We start from the raw sequence: 20,685 nt of genomic DNA, 5'->3' as shown, positions 1-20,685 counted from the left end.
TTACTTTCAGAAAGTATATTTCTTTCTGCAGCTTACTAGGAAATTAGTTTACAAATATAAATTAATCTTCTGTTAACATCTTATTCCCATATATTCCATGACATACAATCACTTTAACATAGCATTTTTGTTTCCAATTTTATCTTCTAAATAAAGCCTCCAATTTGGGGAGGGGGAATACACAGTCTGATTAAAATGTTTACACATATTAAATATACAGAGTATATAACAATTTAATTGCTAGTGATCCACTGATACTTATTTTCTGTTTCTTCTTTTTGGGCTCTTTGTTCTTCTCGGTGATTAGCTGCAGTCCAAAATGTTATTTTTTTGAGTACTTGTTGCAGAAGTTTAGGAGGTAATAAAGATATCTGACTTTCTAAAATTATGGCATTTTTGCCAATACAGTCAAGGCATGACCTGTAAATAAAACATAACAGAATTATCAGTTTTTGAACCTTAAGTTATAAAATATTTATACATGTAAGTATTTTAAAATTTTTACATGATAATGTATTTCCTCTGTAGTGTTTGGAACATGATAGGATATATGTCCTTCCCAGGGCACCACAGTAATTACATATCTTTATAGCATAGAGGCCATATCTGGCCAAAATCCAATGGAAACAGCAATCACAACTTACCATGCACCACGCATAATGTTATTTAAGCAGAAAAGATTCAGACTTAATTTCAAAGCAGGTTAGTCTATAGCAGATCGTTTTTCGTTTACCCTTCCAGTCCACTAACCACTTAATCTTCTCTGAGAACTATCTTTTTCTTCCATCACCCCAAGAGGAAGGATCTAACATCCGTTTTTATGCCACAGGACCCATCCTCCCCACGCGGGCGCCGTAACTCCCTGCACTGGCACGCCTGACTTACACCAACCCAGAGAGCAGGTCTGGGGAGACGAATGAGTGGAACAGCAATATAGAAAGAGCCCACGAGAGACCACCTGAGGTCTTCCCCTTCCGGGGCCCTCATGTTCACTCTGTCCCCTTTGGTTCTCCTAGAGAGTGTGTCCGTCTAAATATAGTTCCCTCCTTATCTGAAGCTACGTTGAAGAGGCTTTTGTATTTTAAAACCAAAGAAACTTGATTGAGAACTATCAAGGAAGCATCTATTTCAACAGATAAACTTTAAATCAAAAAGGTAAGTAAATCTTTTTTAAAAGTTTTAAAGATAGATTCATTTGATTCTGCTGTAGTTAACCTCGGCTGGCACGAGCCTTTATAAGGACTTACACTCTAGATATTTATATCTCCTTCTATGCTTTCACGAAGCCTTTTCTCTCTACTCTGTGAAAACTCTAAGTAAGGAGAGTGAAAATGTTCTACACAGATACAGGAGAAGCACAAGCAAACAACATGAATCTTATGCCTGAGGTAAACTTAACTCTGCTGCTCTGATAACACAAGGGCTCCTGAACCCAGTCCTCGTCCATGAGGCAAGGCAGCCATGAGTCAGATGAGGAGATGCACTCCGTCATTATTATTCATTCACTGATTCAACAAATATTTATTTGCGTACACTACTTAGGAGGAGGAAACCCAATTTTGAGAAAATCCCCATTTCAACTTTTAAAAAATAGATTTGAGAGAGAGAGAGAATGAGGGGGATGGTGGGGCAAAGAGCAGAGAGAGAGGGAGGGAGAAGCAGGTTCCCTGCTGAGCAGGGAGCCCTGGGGGGGAGCAGGCTTGATCCCGGGACCCTGGGATCATGACCTGAGTGGAAGGCAGACGCTCAACCAGCTGAGCCACCCAGGCGCCCCCCCCACTATTTCAACTTTCAAGGAGGTTACAATTTAGTGAAGATAAATAATGCTGTGACTGAGAAAGCAGAAAATTTCCATGACAGGTACAGGGTTCTAGGGAAGAAGAGCCAAGACAACTGCAGCAAGGGAAACTTCCAGATGGGATGTCCGAGCTGAGACCTTGAGGATTCAACAAACTAAATAAAAGTAGTCTATGAGAGAGGAACCACCACTGCAAAGCCCTAGAAATGAGAAATTAAAATTTATTACAGAAACTGCAATTGAGAGGTTCAAATATAGTTCTGGCAGTTTGTCCAAGGGCAGTGGGAGCCACTGACTCATCACAGTATGAAATGTGCATATGCCCTGATCCACCAACATCCCTTCTAGGAATTTCCTCCTGAGAAGATATGCAAGCTTTCCAAAAGCATATACAAGAATATTATACATGTAATTTTTTATAATGGTCCAAATTGTAGATATCCTAAATATATATTAATAGACTAGTAAGTAAATTATACTTCCATGAAATAGAATACTGTACAGTCATTACAAACATAAATATAGATCTATGTCACTGAATGATTATATATCTATATGAAATATATCCACAATATGAGTTCCAAAAGCAGATTATAAACAGGATGCATAATCTGACCCTTTCCACACACACACACACACACACACACACACACACACCTCTATGTCTACTGCTCTCGCTAAGGGTCCAATGACCTCTTGGCATGGTTAAATCCACCACATTTTTCATTTTAAAGTGTGGGAGGATAGACATCAAACTCTTAACAATGATCATTATAGATGACGGCTCATTTTTTTTACCATATATTTTTCATGTTGTATGAATTTTCTTGTTAAATACATCTTATTTTTATCAGAATAAATAATTGAGGTATTTCTTTTTAAAACTATGTATGCAACCCAATGTATGACGAGCATAAGCCCACAAATACATCAGACCATGTAAGTTCTTTGAGATGAGGACCCACATCCTATTCATCTTTTGTTTTTTCCCAGTGTCTCAACACCGGAAGTGCTAATGTCTTCTGACTGAAAATTTAAAATAAAAAGATGGCTCTGGCTACACTGTGGACTGCGGGGTGTGGCCGATATGCCTCACCCAGTAATACCACTAAATTCCTGCCAAATTCAAGGTTTAGTTTTATATCCAAGGTTTTTTTAAAAAGAGATTTTTTTAAAGTGATCTCTACACCCACGGTGGGGCTCAAACTCACAACCCTGACCTGAGGAGTCGCATGCTCCACCGACTGAGCCAGCCAGGCGCCCCTTTTATATTCAAGTTTCGATGCATCGGAATAGGCTCAGCATGGGAACGGCGTATAGGCACTCGGGGCAGCACAGTACTAGGGGCTAAGGGTGCCACCAAGGATCCTGACGGAGGGCCCGCCTCCGTCCCAACCTCAAACACAAGCCCATCCACTCGGTCCTATCGGTTTCCCTCATTTCTCTGCTGGGGCATCTTCCCCATCGCTGTTCAGGCGCCCATCCAAACCCCGTGCTTTCTGGAACCCCAGTCGTGTCCGCAAACACTCCGCCCCGCGGGCTCCCGGCCCCCGCTCCAACTGCTCTCTTGCACGCCGCTCTGTGCAGCCTTCTAGAGAGGCCAGCAGCCCGCCCGCGTCTCCGCGAGCCCCGACCCCGCGCCGCGGCTCTCGCTCCTCCCGCGGCCCCCGGGCGGCGTCACTTCGCCTCGGGGGTCGCCGCTGTTAACGGCTCCTTCTCCCCCGGTCCTTGCCGACTCCGTGTGGAAAACCTGTTGTAGGCTTTACAGCCTCACTCAGGACCGCCTCGGAAACCTTCCCCTTCCAGCTCTGCCCCTGCCGCACAGCCCTGGGTGCGGTTCATCCGCGCCCTCCCTTGCTCCCCGCGCTCGGCCCGCTTCTCCGCACACCACGGTCCCTCCGGCTTAGCTTCCTTTCCTACCCTGCCCGGTCCGTCCGCACTTCACTCTCTTGCCAGCAACTTTACTCCCCTTCCCCGCCGTGCCTCGGCGAGCCGTCCGGGCTAAAGTCCGGGGTGGGGGGTGGGGGGGGGACACAGACCCTCGGCACCGTGTCCGTCCAGCGCGGGCCACCTGGCAGCTTCGTGCCGCTGGAGCAGAGCGCGCTTCGGCGGCCGGACCGTCCCTGCCGGTTCTCTTCCCACCTCCGCCTCAGCCGGGCCCCCGAGGGCTCGGCCGTGTTCCCGGGGCCCCCGTCCGGGCCTTCTCGAAGCCGCTGCGGCCGCGGTTCCCAGTCTCCCCCTCCCACCCGTAAGTTCGGATCCTCACCTCTTCTCCTTTTCCCCGACGACCTCACTCACAAGGAAAACCTTGCCAGCGCCCTGTCCCCCACCGTCCAGCCAACAGAGTCCTCTGCCTTCATAGGCCTACTTCCCTCATTATTTTACAGTATTCTTCTTTCTCCTCAACAACTAATTCAATTACCTGTTGACTAAAATCCACCTTCTCCAGACCCTGCTCTGACAATTTTTCCTTCATTATCTTGCGTCCGCCTGTCAGCATATAAACAAATACAGTCACCTTTCAACAGCGAGAGGGTTAGGGGCACCCAGGCCCCACGCAGTAGAAAATCCACACATAACTTCTGACTCCCCCCGAACTTAATCGCTAATAGCCTACTGTTGACTGGAAATCTTATGGATAACACAGTTAATACACATTTTATATGTTATATATTATATACTGTATTCTTACAATAAAGTAAACTGGAAAAAAGAAACGTTATTAAGAAAATCCTAGGGGAGGGGCGCCTGGGTGGCTCAGTCGGTTAAGCGTCTGCCTTCGGCTCAGGTCATGATCCCAGGGTCCTGGGATGGAGTCCCGCATCTGCTCCCTGCCCGGCGGGGAGCCTGCTTCTCCCTGTCTCCCTCTGGCCTTTCCCACCACTCATTCTCTCTCTCAAATAAATAAATAAAATATTAAAAGAAAGAAAGAAAATCCTAGGGAAGAGAAAATACACTTAGAGTGCTGTGCAGATTTATTGGAAAAAAACCTGTATATAAGTGAACCTGTGTGGTTCAGACCCGTGCTGCTCAACCCTTCCTGTGGGCCTTGCAGAAATGATCCTTGTGATTACTGCCAAACACCATGGCACATTTCAATCCAGATGTTCTGTGACCTCTTTACAATACGTAGTCTCTCCGTCTTCGGTTCTTTCCTCCCTCCATTTCGCACTCCCATTACCTCCTGGTTCACCTTTCACTTCCCTGTTCATTCTCCTGTGCCGCTTTTCCTCTAACTCCTCAGATGTTATGAGTTCTTAGTGCTCAGTTGTTGGCTTCATCCTTACTCTCAAAACTCTTCTTGGCAGAGCTAACACATGCCCATTTAGACTCCAATGATTCTTTTTTTTTAAAAGATTTTATTTACTTATTTGACAGAGAGAGAGAGAGAGCACGCGCACAAGTAGGCAGAGCAGCAGGCAGAGGGAGAAGCAGGCTCCCCACTGAGCAGGGAGCCTGATGTGGGACTCAATCCCAGGACTCTGGGATTGTGACCTGAGCTGAAGGCAGACGCTTAACTGACCAAGCCACCCAGGCACCCATGATTTTTTTTAAAAGTAGGCTCCATGCCCCAACATGGGGCTTGAACTATGACCCTGACATCAAGACCTGAGCTGACATCAAGAGTTGGATGCTTAATCAACTGAGCCACCCAGGAGCCCCTATCCTCCAATGATTCTTTATGTCTAGCCCAGACACCTCTCCATATATTTAACTAGTTAATAAATAGCTCCATTAAAGATACCATGAGTACTTCAAGCTCAAAAGGCTCCAAACCAAATTCATCTTTCTACGCTATCCCACCTTCAAACTCACTTCCTTCTTCACGGACTGTCTATTATTAATTCTTCCCTCTTCTTTTCCTACCAAGCCCATTCTACCTCCATCCCTTCTCCAGCTCCATGGCCACTTTCAAGGTCAGCCCCACTTTGTGCTTGATCACTGCAAGACTCTATTACTCTATTACTTTCCTTACACAGTCACATATCCCTCCAATCTCTTATCCACATTGTTCTCAAAGGAGCTTTCTAACTTGTAATATGATCATCTCATTCTTCTGCTCCAAATTTTTCAATGCTTCTTGATCTCCCACAAGATAATGTAAACTCATCTGCATGAAACACAAAGGCTCTAGATGATATATGGTTTCTGATTTCTTGTCCAACTCCCCACCTCATGCTTGCGTCTAGGAACACTCAAGAATTCAGTTTCCAAAACATACCATACTTGTATATCTTGTACTAACACCCATGCACTGCTTGTTCGTAGCAAATTGTCTCAAATTCTTCTTCTTCTGCAAATACTCCTCTACCCTCACCATCTTAACCACAAGGGTAGAGGGTCTTCTTTGCCAATAGTCTCATTAACTTTGTATATGCTTCTCCTAAAGCGATTTTATTTTTCTTTTATAGTTGTTGAAAGCCTGCCTTCTATATTACTAGCAATTTAAGGGAAAGAGCATGACTTTTCACTTCATAGCATAGTGCCTTCTCATGGTAGGCACTCAAATACTATATTTTTTGATCCCTGCATATAAGGAACTTGCAATCTACTTAGGGAAAGGAGTTATGTTCACAGCAAAAGTTAAGTAACAATACAAGACAGTTTAATCATGACATCAGCAATTTCCAAACTCTGCCTGCACATTAGAATTATGTTGGGGTCTTCCAAAAATTCCTAAGTTCAGGCCACACGCCAGACCAATTAAATCATAACATGTGGGAGTGGAACGCAGGCATCAATACTTTTTGAGGTTCCCTATGAGATTCTAACATGAAGTAACAGAAGGAACCATTGTAGTAACAGAAGGCACAGTTAAGACATTAGGATGGTCCAGTGTGAGCTGGTCCAGTGGTTTTTGAATGGTTCAAGTTGTAGAATGTCTGGATGTTACAGACCACTCCTTGACATCTAGCATGTCAGCTTCTCTCTCACATGCCTTCACCCGTTATTTCCCCTGGATAAAAAAAACCACACTTGGGGGGCACCTGGGTGACTCAGTTAAGTGTCTGCCTTCTGCTCAGGTCATGATCTCGGGGTCCTGGGATCGAGTCCCCGCACCGGGTTCCCTGCTCAGCGGGGAGTCTGCTTCTCCCTCTCCCTCCTCCTACTCGTGCGCGCTCTCTCTCTCTCTTTCTCTCTCACTCACTCTCTCTCTCAAATTAATAAATAAAATCTTAAAAAAAAAACACACACTTGGTCATTGGGCAACTTCTACTTCACTCAGATCCTTCCTCCTGACCCTCACAGGCAGAAACGGATTTTTTTTCCACAATCTTCCAACTAAACCTTGTATATACTCCTTTTAAAGCAAGAGTGTATGAGCTAAGACACTATAAGGCATGCCACCACTTTAATAACAGCTTTGGTGTTAAAAAAAAAAAAAGAAATTCTACTAAATTAAATGCATATATATGTGTGTCTATTATTGGACACACACTGATTTCAGAAAAGTTAAAATATGAAATATTTCAGGCTTAGAATCAAGGAAATACAGTATGTTTAATATTCCCATATGAACTAAATGCAGTTTTATGCACAAAATAAAAATATGATTGTACTGTATATTTTAATTTTTAAAAATCACATTTGTGTATGGTTCACTATTACAAATATGATTATACTTTTAGGAAGATGTAAACATTTTCTTAAATTCAAGTCATAAATTCCTTGAAAAATTATCACACTTCCCAAAAAGGAAGATGAAAGAAATTATATCTTAATAGCATATACATACCATAGCTTAATAGCATATATATGTATATAGCTATATATATATAATAAATAGTATATATATGCAATATATGTATTTGCTATTAAGATATGTTAATTTCTTTCATCTTCCTTTGTATATATGTATATATGTATATAACATATATATACATAAAATGAATTTACTTACCTGAGTAGTGAATAAGGCTGTGTTTGAAAGATCAATAAATCATTACAGTGGCCCTAATCAACATAAAAAAAGAATTATCAAGGTGTTTAAAAGAATAAAAATGCATTAATAATTTAATATTTTTATTTTGTAAATGTAAAAGAGGTTATGTACAGCAGCAAATAAATCTCTCTCCCTCTAGTTATTCACAAACACACACACACCATACATATACAGACACACACCTGCTAGCCACACAAACTGTGGGTACATCGCTACAATTTCTCAGTGACCAAGTTTTTACCTAACAACAACCTACACAATTGCAAATTTAAAACTCAGATACATATTTTTCTCTTAGAACAGTGAGTTCAAAATCAGAAAAGTAGTGATTTTCAAGCTTTTTTGTTTTTAAGCAGAACTTTCCTCTTCCAAATGATTCTTACTTTAGAATCTCCTTATCTTGTCTCTTTTCCAAATGGTCCCAGGATGCCCTGGGAATTCTTCATTTGGAAATCTCAGATCCAGAAGATTTTTTGAATAATGATTCTCTCATCTAAAAGTTAATGTGGAAGAATCAGCAGAAAAATGTCCCTAATCCTTTCAAATAAGTCTTTAAAATTTCATAACTTATGATCATGATTTTAATCAGGATTCCTATTTTAATGATAAACTCTATCCTACCAATTTCTAGCGCCAAGAAAAAGAAGAGAAACCACAAAATTTGCTTTTTAATTAAATGCAAAATCATGGTTTTCATCTTTTGTTGAAGCACTGAATTGTCAGCCAAAGAAAGTTCTAAAACTTTCAATGTACGTAACGTTTAAATTGGAGGCTTCCAAACTATAAAGTAAACCAAATCCCCTGGAGAGAAGCCAGCTCATTTCAGGTTTCGCCACTTGGCAAGCACAACTCCGGAGATAACTATGTCTGAAAAGACGTCAGGGAGAGAACTGGCCCCAATGTGGCTGGATTCTGGCTGATGCCTCCTGTCCCTGCCAGCTCAGAGTTCTGCTGTTCCCAAACGTCCTCCACAAACCAGAGCAACCAATCCTGAGCTCCTGTCCCATCACAACACAGTAGGAGCGTGGCCACCTTGCTCTGAATTTCCCAAGGTGCAAGGAGTGAAAGAACAATACTCTCCAAATGCTACTCATTTATTTCTTTGACCTTAGTTTTATCAAATTTTAAAACTGGAATGCTTTAATCTTAAATATAAAATGGGTAAAGCAGTGGCAAAAGACACATAAAGTAAAAAGAAAATACACTTTAAAATTTCAAGCTACTTTCCTCTTGATGGGAGAAGCTAGCATTGGTGTTCTAGTTATTAAGTGAGGTAGCAAATTTCATGAGTATTTATTACTATATTTAGTAGTTTACATATGCATTATATATATTCTTATAAAATATCAATTATAACTTGCTAATATTTTAATTTAATACAATTATGAACACCCATACTATGGTGAGACTCAAAGAGAAAAGGAAGAGTCATCCTTTAAAAGCTTTTCTTAATAATTTGACTAATGAGGTTAATAGACCTAGTTTGATTTGTAAACTCAAAATACCCTGAAATACTTCACAAAAGCCACTCATTCTGAAGATTAATCACACTACAGAGTAACATTTTATATTCTTCCATATTTTGCAATGTGGGACTATCAACAATTTTAGTTTGAATAATAAAACTACTCAGAGGAAATATTTAGATATGAAATTTTCTTACTGTATCCAAGGAAAGTAAATCATCTTTGCTCCCACCAAATACCATTATTTCATTTTCTTTCCCCAAACAGGCTGTATGCCATAACCTATAATTGAAAATTATAAGCAGAGTAAAATACTATGAAAAAAGAAACTGTATGTGACATATAAGTCAATTTTAAACTGCACACTTCACATTTAATCTATTTCAAAATGGGCATGATTGAACTTGAACCTTTGGCATATCCTAAAAAAGATTTTGAAGATTCCTCTAGAATCACTAAAACATTAACTTCTCATTAAATCACGTCAATGAAGGAGATGACCCCTAATAACTCTTTTCTACTATACCCCCCCAACCTTTTTCTGCCTTTTTATCTCATAGACATTATCACTGAAATAAAATTAATTAAAAAGGAACTAATCATCCTATTGCTGAACTGGACCTTTTCCCCAATTTTCTTATTACTATCTGCCACGTTACTGTTTTGAACATTTTCAACTTTTCTTTCCTGTTCTCTGTTTCCCATCATCTGACAAACCCAACTTGGCCATCCCTTCACATTTACACTGTCACACTACTTATCACTCTGGGCACAGAATATCAGACTTGTTCCTCATTTTTTTGTCTCTAGTCTCTCTCGACTACATTTAAGCTGATAACATTTTTCAAATGTTTTTAACCATGGATATGTCCTGGTCAGGAAGCAACTGTGCCATCTTTCTTAGCTTATATGCACGATCAACAATTATTTTTTTCCCCATAATTCTTAATTCTTGCCCCCCCCCCCGCCCCGCAATGAACCCTCTACTCTGGCCAAGTTCATTTATTTGTGTCCCCTAAGAGAATCTATCTGTAGGCTTTTGTTCACCCTGTTTCTTATGCTTAAGATGATAAATCATTCTTTCAGGGCTTTAAAGACAGGTTCAAAATCCCCAGGAAGTATCCAAATACCCAAACAAACTGGCTCTGTTGCCCTCCCTGGTTAGCACTTTTGAACATTTATGTGCTCATTTTATAATCTTCTGACTTACATTTGAAGATAAACTACTCTATATACTACTTTAATTATTTGCTGTGTGGATCTTCTAAAGGTCCAAACGTGAGGTCCTTAGATAAAACTTGCCAGTGGTGTGCTGGAAGTGGCTTACCGGCTCAGTGAAACCAGTTCTGCCTGTCTCTATCCAAATCCATGTTCAGTGCCATCATGGAGGGAGCTTGAAATTGGCCATGGTGAAAACCAGCAAATGCTACAAATTTGGGCTTTTCATTTTGTTTTTCCTGGAAAGCAGTTGTTAACCCTTTCCCAGCACACCACTGCAACGTGGGAAATCTGATTTTATGCTTCTCCTTAAAAAGGCCTAAATATGGTGTTCTGCATCCAGTGGGTGCTCAAAAACTCTAATTAACAAAAGCAAATACAAAAAACCACCATAATTTACTCAATTATTAAATAAATTGTTTCATAAGAGTAGAGCATCTAATGTTCTTTTGGAAATGGTCTGATAGCTCACAGTCATCTCCAATTTCACCTTACTTACAAAGCATAATCTTATGTTTGGTAAAATTCAATATTTCTGGGAGCTCTAACTCTCAGGACAAAAACATACATGTAAAGTTCTCAATTTTAGAAGGTAAATCAAGAATTTTACAAAGTCATTGCTTTGACTCTGAGAGAATTTTGATGACTTCCTTAATAGACCAAATTGCTGAAGCAATAGATACCCCAATTACACATTATCAATTATTTTATTACCACATAACTTGTTTTTAGTACATTTATCCTTTTCACTTAACTCCCACAACTGCAAACAGTAGGATTATGCACAACTGGTTACATCAAGTACTTTCCTCAAACGATCACTCACACATTCAATGACAGTTGCACTCGGGACCCAGGATAGAACTGAGTCATAAGAGATTTTGTTTAGGAACTACTCTGCCCAATTCTCCAACTTATATGTTAGAACATAAATTGATATAAGTCTTCATCGACACCCAGATTATGGTGTGGGCTTGGGGATGGGGAACTGGATAAAGGAAATGGAATACAAGGAACGTTTAATTTCCGGGAGAGAGGGCCATGTGTAACCTCGGCAACAGTCATGAGATCTGTCAGGAAGTACCTGAGGCTCTGTAAGTCAACACTTTGTTGGACTTCTTTTATAGACCCGTTAAAAAAAGGGTCCTTGCTGACAGCCACTTGTACAGGCAGTTAGATATGGCTAGATAGATGGCCTTTCAACCAAGCCTTGCTCTAACTAAGGTGAGACCTGGAAGAGAGAGCACCACCCTACAGAATAGTGGTTTTCAACCAGGGCTGATTTTTGCCCCCAAAAGACGTTTGACAATATCTGAAATATTTTTGATTGTCACAACTCCAGGTGTGTGTGTGGGGGAGGGGCAGTACTACCGGCCTCTAGTGGGTGAAGGCCAAAGATGCTGCTAAACATCCTCCAGTGCACAGGACACCCCTAATGACAAAGAATAATTTGGTCCAAAATGTCAATAGTGCTGAGGTCAAGAAACCCTGCTGTAGGATTACAAGAGGAGAATTGGGCCATTTACATTTCAAATTATAACTTGAAACAGTTTGCACAAAATGTATTTAGATGTTAAATTCTCACTCATAAAAAATTAGTACACACACACACACACACACACACATATATGTTCTCCTTACACTAAACTGTATCCCACCTGTGCTCCTCCTCACCTCATACCTGAAGATAGATCTGCCTCTGTCTTATCTGCCTTAGGGAAACTCTGGCCTGGACTTCATCATCGAAGAACACTGGAAAGCCTTTCCTGCCTTGATTTTGTTGACATCTAGCTTGCAACCTGATGTTTTGTCTATAGACTGAGAATTTATGTCCTCTCACAGCTGCTCTAAACTTATCACCTAAACATTCTAATAAAGCATATTGTTTACATGACACATCAGCTGAATTCAAAGAAATCTCTTTACATAGCTCAGTTCTAACTGATATTATTATTAATAATAGTTGTGTTGCTCTAATTACTTATTAAGGATTGAATTATAAAATAGGAGCAATTTAAAAATTAAACATATTCTTACTACGATTTTGGTCCAAAATTAATGCATTCGTACAATTAAATGACTGGAAGAGAACTAAGAGCTTCTCCAATCCAAGTCCCTCATTTCATGGGATGAAGAAATTAATGCTCAGTTTCTTTAAGTGACTTTCCCAAAGCCAAAAAGCTAAGTAGTAGCTGAGCAAGGACTAGAACGCTGGGCTCCCATATCTTAATATAAAACTCTTTATATTAAAAAATGCATTTCAAAAGATCCAAATTGCTAAAATAATACATTCCAATGAATTTTTACACATGAAACTATAAGAATCACATATGTAATTATGATAAACTCTAAATGTTTTATACATATTAATATAGCTACAGACACTGAAATATATACACATTTTTTCAGGCCTTTTTCTCAGGTAAGTTACTTAATTGCCACTTTAAATTAAACTTCTGAAATGCATACCAGTAAGTTGACTTCACACTTGTATACATAATCTATAGCAAAAAAAAATTCTGAAATACATGGCATGCAAAAGAGTAAACTCTATTACTAACTGTAATGATTATAATGTGTTGACTCTGAATTTCCTATGAATATATTTTTATTACACTACTGTCTCAAATTAGAAAAAAAAGAATTACAATACTAATGTGGTTTTGTTTGTACAGTTGACCCTTGAACAACGCAGGGGTTGGGGTGCTGATACCCCCCAGCGTCGAAAATCGACATATAATTTTTGGCTCCTCAAAACTTAAGTACTAATAGCCTACTGTTGACCAGAGGCCTTATCAATAGCATAAAGTCAATTAATACATATTTTGTATGTTATATGTATTAGGTACTGTATTCTTACAATAAAGTAAGCTAGAGAAAACATTATAAACAAAACAAAACAAATAAATAAATAAAAAGCAAACTCAGACCTACGAATACAGAGAATAAACTGATGATTGACAGAGGAAAACGGAGTGGGGAGGATGGGCAAAACAGGGGGAGGGGACTGGGAGATACAGGCTTCCAGTTATGGATGAGTAAGTCATGGGAATAAAAGGTACAGCCTACGGAATACAGTCAATGACACTGTAGTAGCATCATATGGTGACAGATGGTGCCTACGATTATGGCGAGCATAGGTTAATGTATAGAGTTGTTAAATCACCGTGTTGTACACCTGAAACTAATGTAACACTGTGCGTCAACTACATTCACATTTTAAAAAAGAAAATGTTATTAAGAAACTCATATGGAAAATACATTTACAGTACTGTGTTTATTAAAAAAAATCCATGTAGGGGCGACTGGGTGGCTCAGTCGTTGGGCGACTGCCTTCGGCTCGGGTTGTGGTCCCAGGGTCCTGGGATCGAGCCCCGCATCGGGCTCCCTGCTCCGCAGGAGGCCGGCTTCTCCCTCTCCCACTCCCCCTGCTTGTGTTCCCTCTCTCACTGTGTCTCTCTCTGTCAAATAAATACAATCTTTAAAAAAACAAAACAAAATCCATGTAGTAAGTGGATCCATGCAATTCAAACTCGTGTTGTTCAAGGATCAATTGTAGTCTAATAATGTATTTTTTCTACAACTTTTACTCTATAATATATGACAAATAATTAACATATTTCTTTTCCAAAAATGCATATTAATGAATACATCAGTTAATTAAAATAACAATCTGCCATCTATTTGATCAACATGAAAGTAATTTTCTCACTAAATTGCAAAAAACCTCTTCCAAAAACAAGTAACTACTAAAGCCATCCCCATTCCTGTCTACTTATCAAAAATATTAACATTATATGATACTTCCAATTTCTTAGCCTTTTCATATTATCAGGGAAGATTATACATTTACCTAATTTACCTATAGTTTACCTAAAAGAGTAACATTTTCAAATATGCAAATATGGATGAAAACAGAATAGGCCATTTCTAACAATCAGACATAATTAAAATGATAATTAAATTACTTAGGTAACATCAAGCTTCTTTGAAAGATATCTTTCTTGATGATTTACAATTTTAATGGCAAACACTACAAAATCAGTGCTATATTTTAATACTCCAGAAATTCTTAACTATTTTACTATTCATTAACTTCAAGACTTACCTGGGTCTTGTTTTAGGTAAGTGTGTAAGTTGTTTCCAACCATTTGTTATGACATTATAAATCCAACCATCACCTGTAATTATGACAGTTCAGAAATTAAGATTAGGTCTTTGGGATAAAATTTAAATTTTTTCCCAAATTTATCCGCTACATTTATGCAACTATCTTTTGTGTGTATGCATATTTTCTCACAAAAATTTTCAGAGATATACAAAAGTAGAGTGACCATGACAATGAACCTTCACATACCCCAGATTCAACAACTATCAAGATTTTGTCACAGGTGCTCCATTTAGCTCTTTTTTGTTATTCTTGTGGCTCAGTTGCTCTGAAGCAAATCCTCGATCTCCTGTCATTTTCCCCACATATACTTCAGTAAACATTGCTTTAAAAAATACAATGTTTACAGAACCACAGTGCCATCATCTCATTGCCACAATGCCATTACCAGAGTCAACAAAATTAAAATAATTCTTTTTTTAAAAGATTTTATTTATTTATTTGGGAGAGAGAATGAGTGGGGTGAGGGGCAGAGAGAGAAGCAGGTTCTCCACTGAGCAGGGAGCTCAGTGTGGGGCTTGACTCCAGGCCCCTGGGATCATGACCCAAGCCCGAAGGCAGACGCTTAACCAGTTGAGCCACCCAGGAGCCCCAAAATAATCCTTGGTATCATATAATACCCAGAAGTTAAGCCCAGGAGGACACTGACTGAACTAAGAGTTAGGACATGGAATTCCCCACATGTCAATGACCAAAAACACCAAATAGGATTTCAAAATGTTACAGCTCAAAAAGACATGATATTAAACAACACCTACTGAAACAAATAGATGTTAGTTTTTTATTAGACTCCAAATCTCTTTTAATTAAAAACCTTCAAATTGGAGAAGCATAATCATCTGCAATAACTAAAATCCCCTACTAGAAACTCCTGTTTCTCTAACCAGCTTTTGGAGTTTGTTTGCTGCCTGATTGATGCTCAATAAATTGTTGTTGAAAATAAAAAGTTGTTTCCAGATCCTATATGGAATTGCATAAATGAGGTTTCTTATGAAAACCCCTCTAGTCATGGAAAACTTCTGAGTTAAGAAAACACAAGACATCTAACCTATCAAACTAAGAAGTGGATACTCTTAGTCATTTGTCTATCCTGATGCCACAATTTTACTGCTGGGGAAAAAAAAAACCCTATTACAAAACCATAGCCATTGGAATCAGCAGTAACAGGAGTTTAAAGATTCTGGCTAAGCACTTTCCTTTAGAGTTCTGGAACAAAAAGAGAAGCAACTGGCCTTCCCACCTTATATTTCCAGAGCCTTCTGGGGAAGACTGTTCTTCTAATCCCCATTCCAGCCTACAGTGTAAGTATCTGGATCAAAAATCAGGAAGGCACAGAATCACAGAATATTATAGTTGAAAGGGGCTTTAATTCATCTAGGTTCAACCATCACCCTTTCTTTTCTATATACCTAGGAAACAGGAGAACATGGAGAGCCAAAGGTACTAAAGCAAAGGGGTCTTCTAATTCTTTATATAAGCATACAGCTGGGGATAAAGGTAAGCCAGACAATTAAAAAAGAAAGAAAGACACCTTACATATCAAATACAATTAAGAAAAAAGAATGAGAGAATAATTGTAGGCTAAACTTTAATTGACTTACTTAATGGAATATTGTCTGCACTTAGTCCACCAAATAGAAAAAGTTTATCATCAGCTATTGGTGTTAAAGTATGCCATGACCGATGTTTGGGGTTTTCTCCATTAACAGGAATCCTGTGGCAAGGGGAAAAAAATATAAAAATCTAGTTACTATGTTAGTCAAAATAAAAGGTTTCCGATCATCTCAGATTAAAGTAAAAAACTGCCTTCATGGGGCACCTAGGTGGCTCAGTAGTTAAGCATCTGCCTTCAGCTCAGGTCATGATCTCAGGGTCCTGGGATCGAGCCCCCGTCGGGCTCCCTGCTCCACGGGAAGCCTGCTTCTCCCTCTCCCACTCCCCCTGCTTGTGTTCCCCCTCTCACTGTGTCTCTCTCTGTCAGATAAATAAAATCTTTAAAAAAAAAAAAGTTTACAAAAAAAAAAACCTGCCTTCACTACTTTTACAAAAAGCTGATTTTACTATCTCTACCTGCATTAAGATTAAGATTTTAAAAACATTCTGAAATGCTTAGATGAATTGAAACAATCTTTCTGGGGCGCCTGGGTGGCTCAGTCGTTAAGCGTCTGCCTTCGGCTCAGGTCATGATCCCAGGGTCCTGGGACCAAGCCCCGCATCGGGCTCCCCGCTCAGCGGGAAGCCTGCTTCTCCCTCTCCCACTCCCCCTGCTTGTGTTCCCTCTCTCGCTGTGTCTCTCTCTGTCAAATAAGTAAATTAAAAATCTTAAAAAATAAATAAACAATCTTTCCATTTAGTTCTATTCCACCTGGTCACAGAACACAGACTGAAAATTATGAAGTCAATTCCCAGTTAATTCCAGCACATACTTCATATCATTCTTGTTTAATCCATATAACTTCTTCAGTTTTTCAACATAATTATTTTCATGTCTGTAACTTTTTATTGTTGGCCCATGTTTAATTTTATATTTTCAGCTGATTTCTTCAAGGATATTATGGGGTTTGGGTGTTGTTGCTTTTACTTTGGTTTACTTGCTGTACAACTTCCCAAGCTTCCTTAGCTGAAAATGCTAGCTACTCTAGCTTCAAAATAAAAGTATGCAGGGGCGCCTGGTTGGCTAAGTCAGGTAAGGAGCTGCCTTCAGCTAGGGTCATGATCCAGGGTCCTGGGATTGAGCCCCTGACTGTCGGGCTCCCTGCTCAATGGGGGGTCTGCCTCTCCTCCCTCTGCTCCGCCCCCCTCTCATGCTCCCGGTCTCTCTGTCTCTCTCTCAAATAAATGAATAAAATCTTTTAAATAAATAAATAAATTAATTAATTAAAAAAATAAAAATAAAATAAAAGTAGGCCTGGGTGGCACAGTCAGATAAGTGTCTGCGTTCGGCTCAGGTCGTGATCCCAGGGTCCTGGGATGGAGTCCCGCATCGGGCTCGCTGCTCAGCGGGAGGCCTGCTTCTCCCTCTGCCGCTCCCACCAACCCTGCCCTGTGCTCTCCCTCTCTCCTCACTCTCTCTCTCTCAAATAAATAAAATCTAAAAAACAAAACAAAACAAAAAAACAAAGACATCCCAAGAAAAGAAAACGACAGGCCAATATTGCTCATGAACATAGATGCAAAAATCCTCACCAAAATATTAGTAAATCAAATCCAAAAAATTAAAAGAATTATACACCATGACCAAATAAGACTTATTCCCAGTATGCAAGTCTGTTCAACATTCAAAAAGCAGCTAATGGAATCCATCATATCAATAAGCTAAAGAAAAATCACATGATCATATCAATAGAAGCAGAAAAATAGAAGCATTGGGTTTCCTGCTTAGCAGGGAGTCTGCTCCTCTCTCTCTCTCTCTCTTTGTCCCTCCCCACTGCTCGTTCTCTCAAATAAATAAATAAAATCTTAAAAAAAAATGTATGTAAGCCATTCCAGTTCCAGGATAAACCTCTAAGGATTCCAAAACAAATACTGTCCTATTCTTAAAAAAATAAAAACCTAAGTACAAAAGTTTAATTTAGGAGGTGAGAAGATACCATTTTCCAGCATTCTGGAATGTTCCAGAATAATGTGGGCCGTTTGTAGAAGATATAATTATTTTTTCCAAAATGGAAATATTTTTATGGTTTGTGCTGACTCTAAGAATCATATTGATTACAAAATGTTTAACAACCACAAAAATTTTTTTCCACAAAAGTATTTTTAAAAAGGAGAGTTCTCTTATAATCCTGTCCTCCAGCAATAAGAAATTATAATAATTTGGTATCTACCTTTCTAGGTTTTAATGTACATATAAACATATTTATTAAAAAATATAAATGGGATGCAACTTTTTTTCATTCAATTAATATGTTGTAGAATATTTCTATAACTTCCTTTGGTAATGGAAGCATAGTAGCCCACTGGGCAAATGTACCATGATTTAAACAATCCCCACTTGTGAACATGAGGACTGACTGCCAGTTCTTGGTTTTCTAATAATGTTGTAAAACAAACGCACACGCGCACACATGTCCAGTTACTGTCTTTGGAGAAATTCTGGGTCAAAGTAGAAATTCCATTTTACGTTTTATTTATTTTTTTAAGATTTTATTTATTTGACACAGAAAGAGAGAGAGAGAGCAAACACAAGCAGGGGGAGCAGCAGGGAGAGGGAGAAGCAGGCTCCCCGCTGAGCAGCGGGCCCAACACTGCAGGGCTCGATCCCAGGACCCCGGGATCATGACCTGAGCCAAAGGCAGATGCTTACCCAACCAGGTGCCTCTGGCTTGCATACTTTTATTTTATTTTACATTTTAAACATATTACCCCCCCATTTTACATTTTAAACATATTGCCAAACTACCTTCCAGAAAAACTGTACCAATTTATACTCCCGCTAATTGTGTTGTTATAACCTAGCACACACTGGTTATTTGTGATTATTTTTATCTGATAAATGAAAACTATTATTTTTAGTTCCATTTCTTTGATTGTCTATAAGGTTGAACATCTTTTTTTTTTAAGATTTTATTTATTTGACAGAGAGAGACACAGTAAGAGAGGGAACACAAGCAGGGGGAGTAGGAGAGGGAGAAGCAGGCTTCCCGACTAAGCAGAGAGCCTGATGTGGGGCTGGATCCCAGGAACCTGGGATCATGACCTGAGCCCACGACAGACGCTGAACGACTGAGCCACCCAGGCGCCCCTGAACATCTTTTTAAAATAATTTTGGGGGGCACCTGGGTGGCTCAGTTGGTTAAGTGTCTGCGTTTAGCTGGGGTCATGGTCTCAGAGCCCTGGGATCCAGTCCAACGTCAGGCTCCCTGCTCAGTAGGGAGTCTGCTTCTCCATCTCCCTTTGCCCCTCCCCCTACTCATGCTCTCTCTCTCTTTCTCTCTGTGTGTGTGTCTCTCTCTCAAATAAATAAAAGCTTTTAAAAAAGAAAATAATTTTTGCCCATTTGTATTTCTCCTCTGAGTTGCTCATTTATGTTCTTTCTTTGTCCACTCTTCTGTTGGATTATTTGTCTTTTCCTTACGGATTTTCTAAGTTCCTGTGGATTTAAGCCCTGTAAAAAATACTGCAAGTGCACCCAGGTGGCTCAGTCTGTTACGTGTCTGCCTTCAGCTCGGGTCATGATCTCAGGGTCCTCGGATCCAGCTATGCATTGGGCTCTCTGCTCAGCGGGGAGCCTGCTTCTCCTTCTCGCTCTGCCCCTCTCCCCACTGGTGCTTTCTCTCTCTCTCAAATAAATAAATAAAATCTTTAAAAAAAATACTGCAAATATGACTTCTAATTTATTTTTTGTTTGCATTTTCCAATTTGCCTTTTAACTTTGGTATAGTTTTTTAAGATTTTATTTATTTATTTATTTACTTGAGGGGTGCCTCAGTCAGTTAAGCATTTGCCTTTGGCTCAGGTCATGATCTCAGGGTCCTGGGATTGAGCCCCATGTCGGGCTCCCTGCTCAGTGGGGAGTCTGCTTCTCCCTCTCCCTCTCCACTGTTCGTGCTCTCTCTTGCTCTCTCACCCTCAAGTAAATAAAATCTCAAAAACAAAACAAAATAAAGATTTTATTTATTTATTGAGAGAGAGAGCACAAGCAGTAAGATAGGGAGAAGCAGGCTCCCTGCTGAGCAGGGAGCCCACTGCGGGCTTGATACCAGGACCCCAAGATCATGACTAGAAAGCAGACACTCAACCGACTGAGCCACCCAGGTGCCCTGGGGTTTATACCATCTTTAGAAAAACTTTCCATGCCAAGATTTTAAAGACAATCTGCTATAATTTTTTTTTCTGGCAGTTTCACAGTTTCATTTTTAATAGCATTTCTATTTTGGAATAATATATAGCTCTGATTCCATCTCATTACACGAACAGCTGAAGTGATAGCTAAATAGATTTATTCTATTGTTAAATATATATTTTGAACTACAATTAAAATCTGACATTTACCTACTTCATTATCTGTTTACTTGTGATGACCCCAATAAACTCTTCCTTCATTTCTTCTACTGACCAGTTCTCAAGAATACTTAGTACAAAACCAGCACTT

At 39.6% G+C, this 20,685-nt stretch overlaps 1 protein-coding gene across 4 annotated transcripts in view; it reads right to left on the bottom strand.

The window, feature by feature from the left end:
- The window catches only part of KLHDC1 (kelch domain containing 1), a 49,192-nt gene continuing 28,507 nt past the window's right edge, over positions 1-20,685 (bottom strand). For 2 of the 4 annotated variants that reach the window (XM_025870517.2, XM_073895170.1), the window contains 5 exons: positions 16,196-16,308; positions 14,535-14,607; positions 9,406-9,490; positions 7,701-7,753; positions 1-420 (listed from right to left, as the gene is read on the bottom strand). In XM_025870517.2, coding sequence (XP_025726302.1) covers positions 234-420; positions 7,701-7,753; positions 9,406-9,490; positions 14,535-14,607; positions 16,196-16,308 — 511 coding nt within the window. In that variant the 3' untranslated portion in view covers positions 1-233. Of the gene's footprint in view, positions 421-7,700; positions 7,754-9,405; positions 9,491-13,698; positions 13,888-14,534; positions 14,608-16,195; positions 16,309-20,685 lie in introns of those variants that run through there. The other 2 variants (XM_073895168.1, XM_073895169.1) reach the window with 2 other exon arrangements.

Source organism: Callorhinus ursinus, unplaced genomic scaffold, assembly GCF_003265705.2.
Source record: "Callorhinus ursinus isolate GAN/ISIS: 27379988/994484 unplaced genomic scaffold, GSC_fseal_2.0 scaffold8, whole genome shotgun sequence".
Classification (NCBI taxonomy): domain Eukaryota; kingdom Metazoa; phylum Chordata; class Mammalia; order Carnivora; family Otariidae; genus Callorhinus; species Callorhinus ursinus.
Note: the sequence above shows the minus strand (reverse complement) of the source record. Positions and strands in the feature narration are given on the sequence as shown.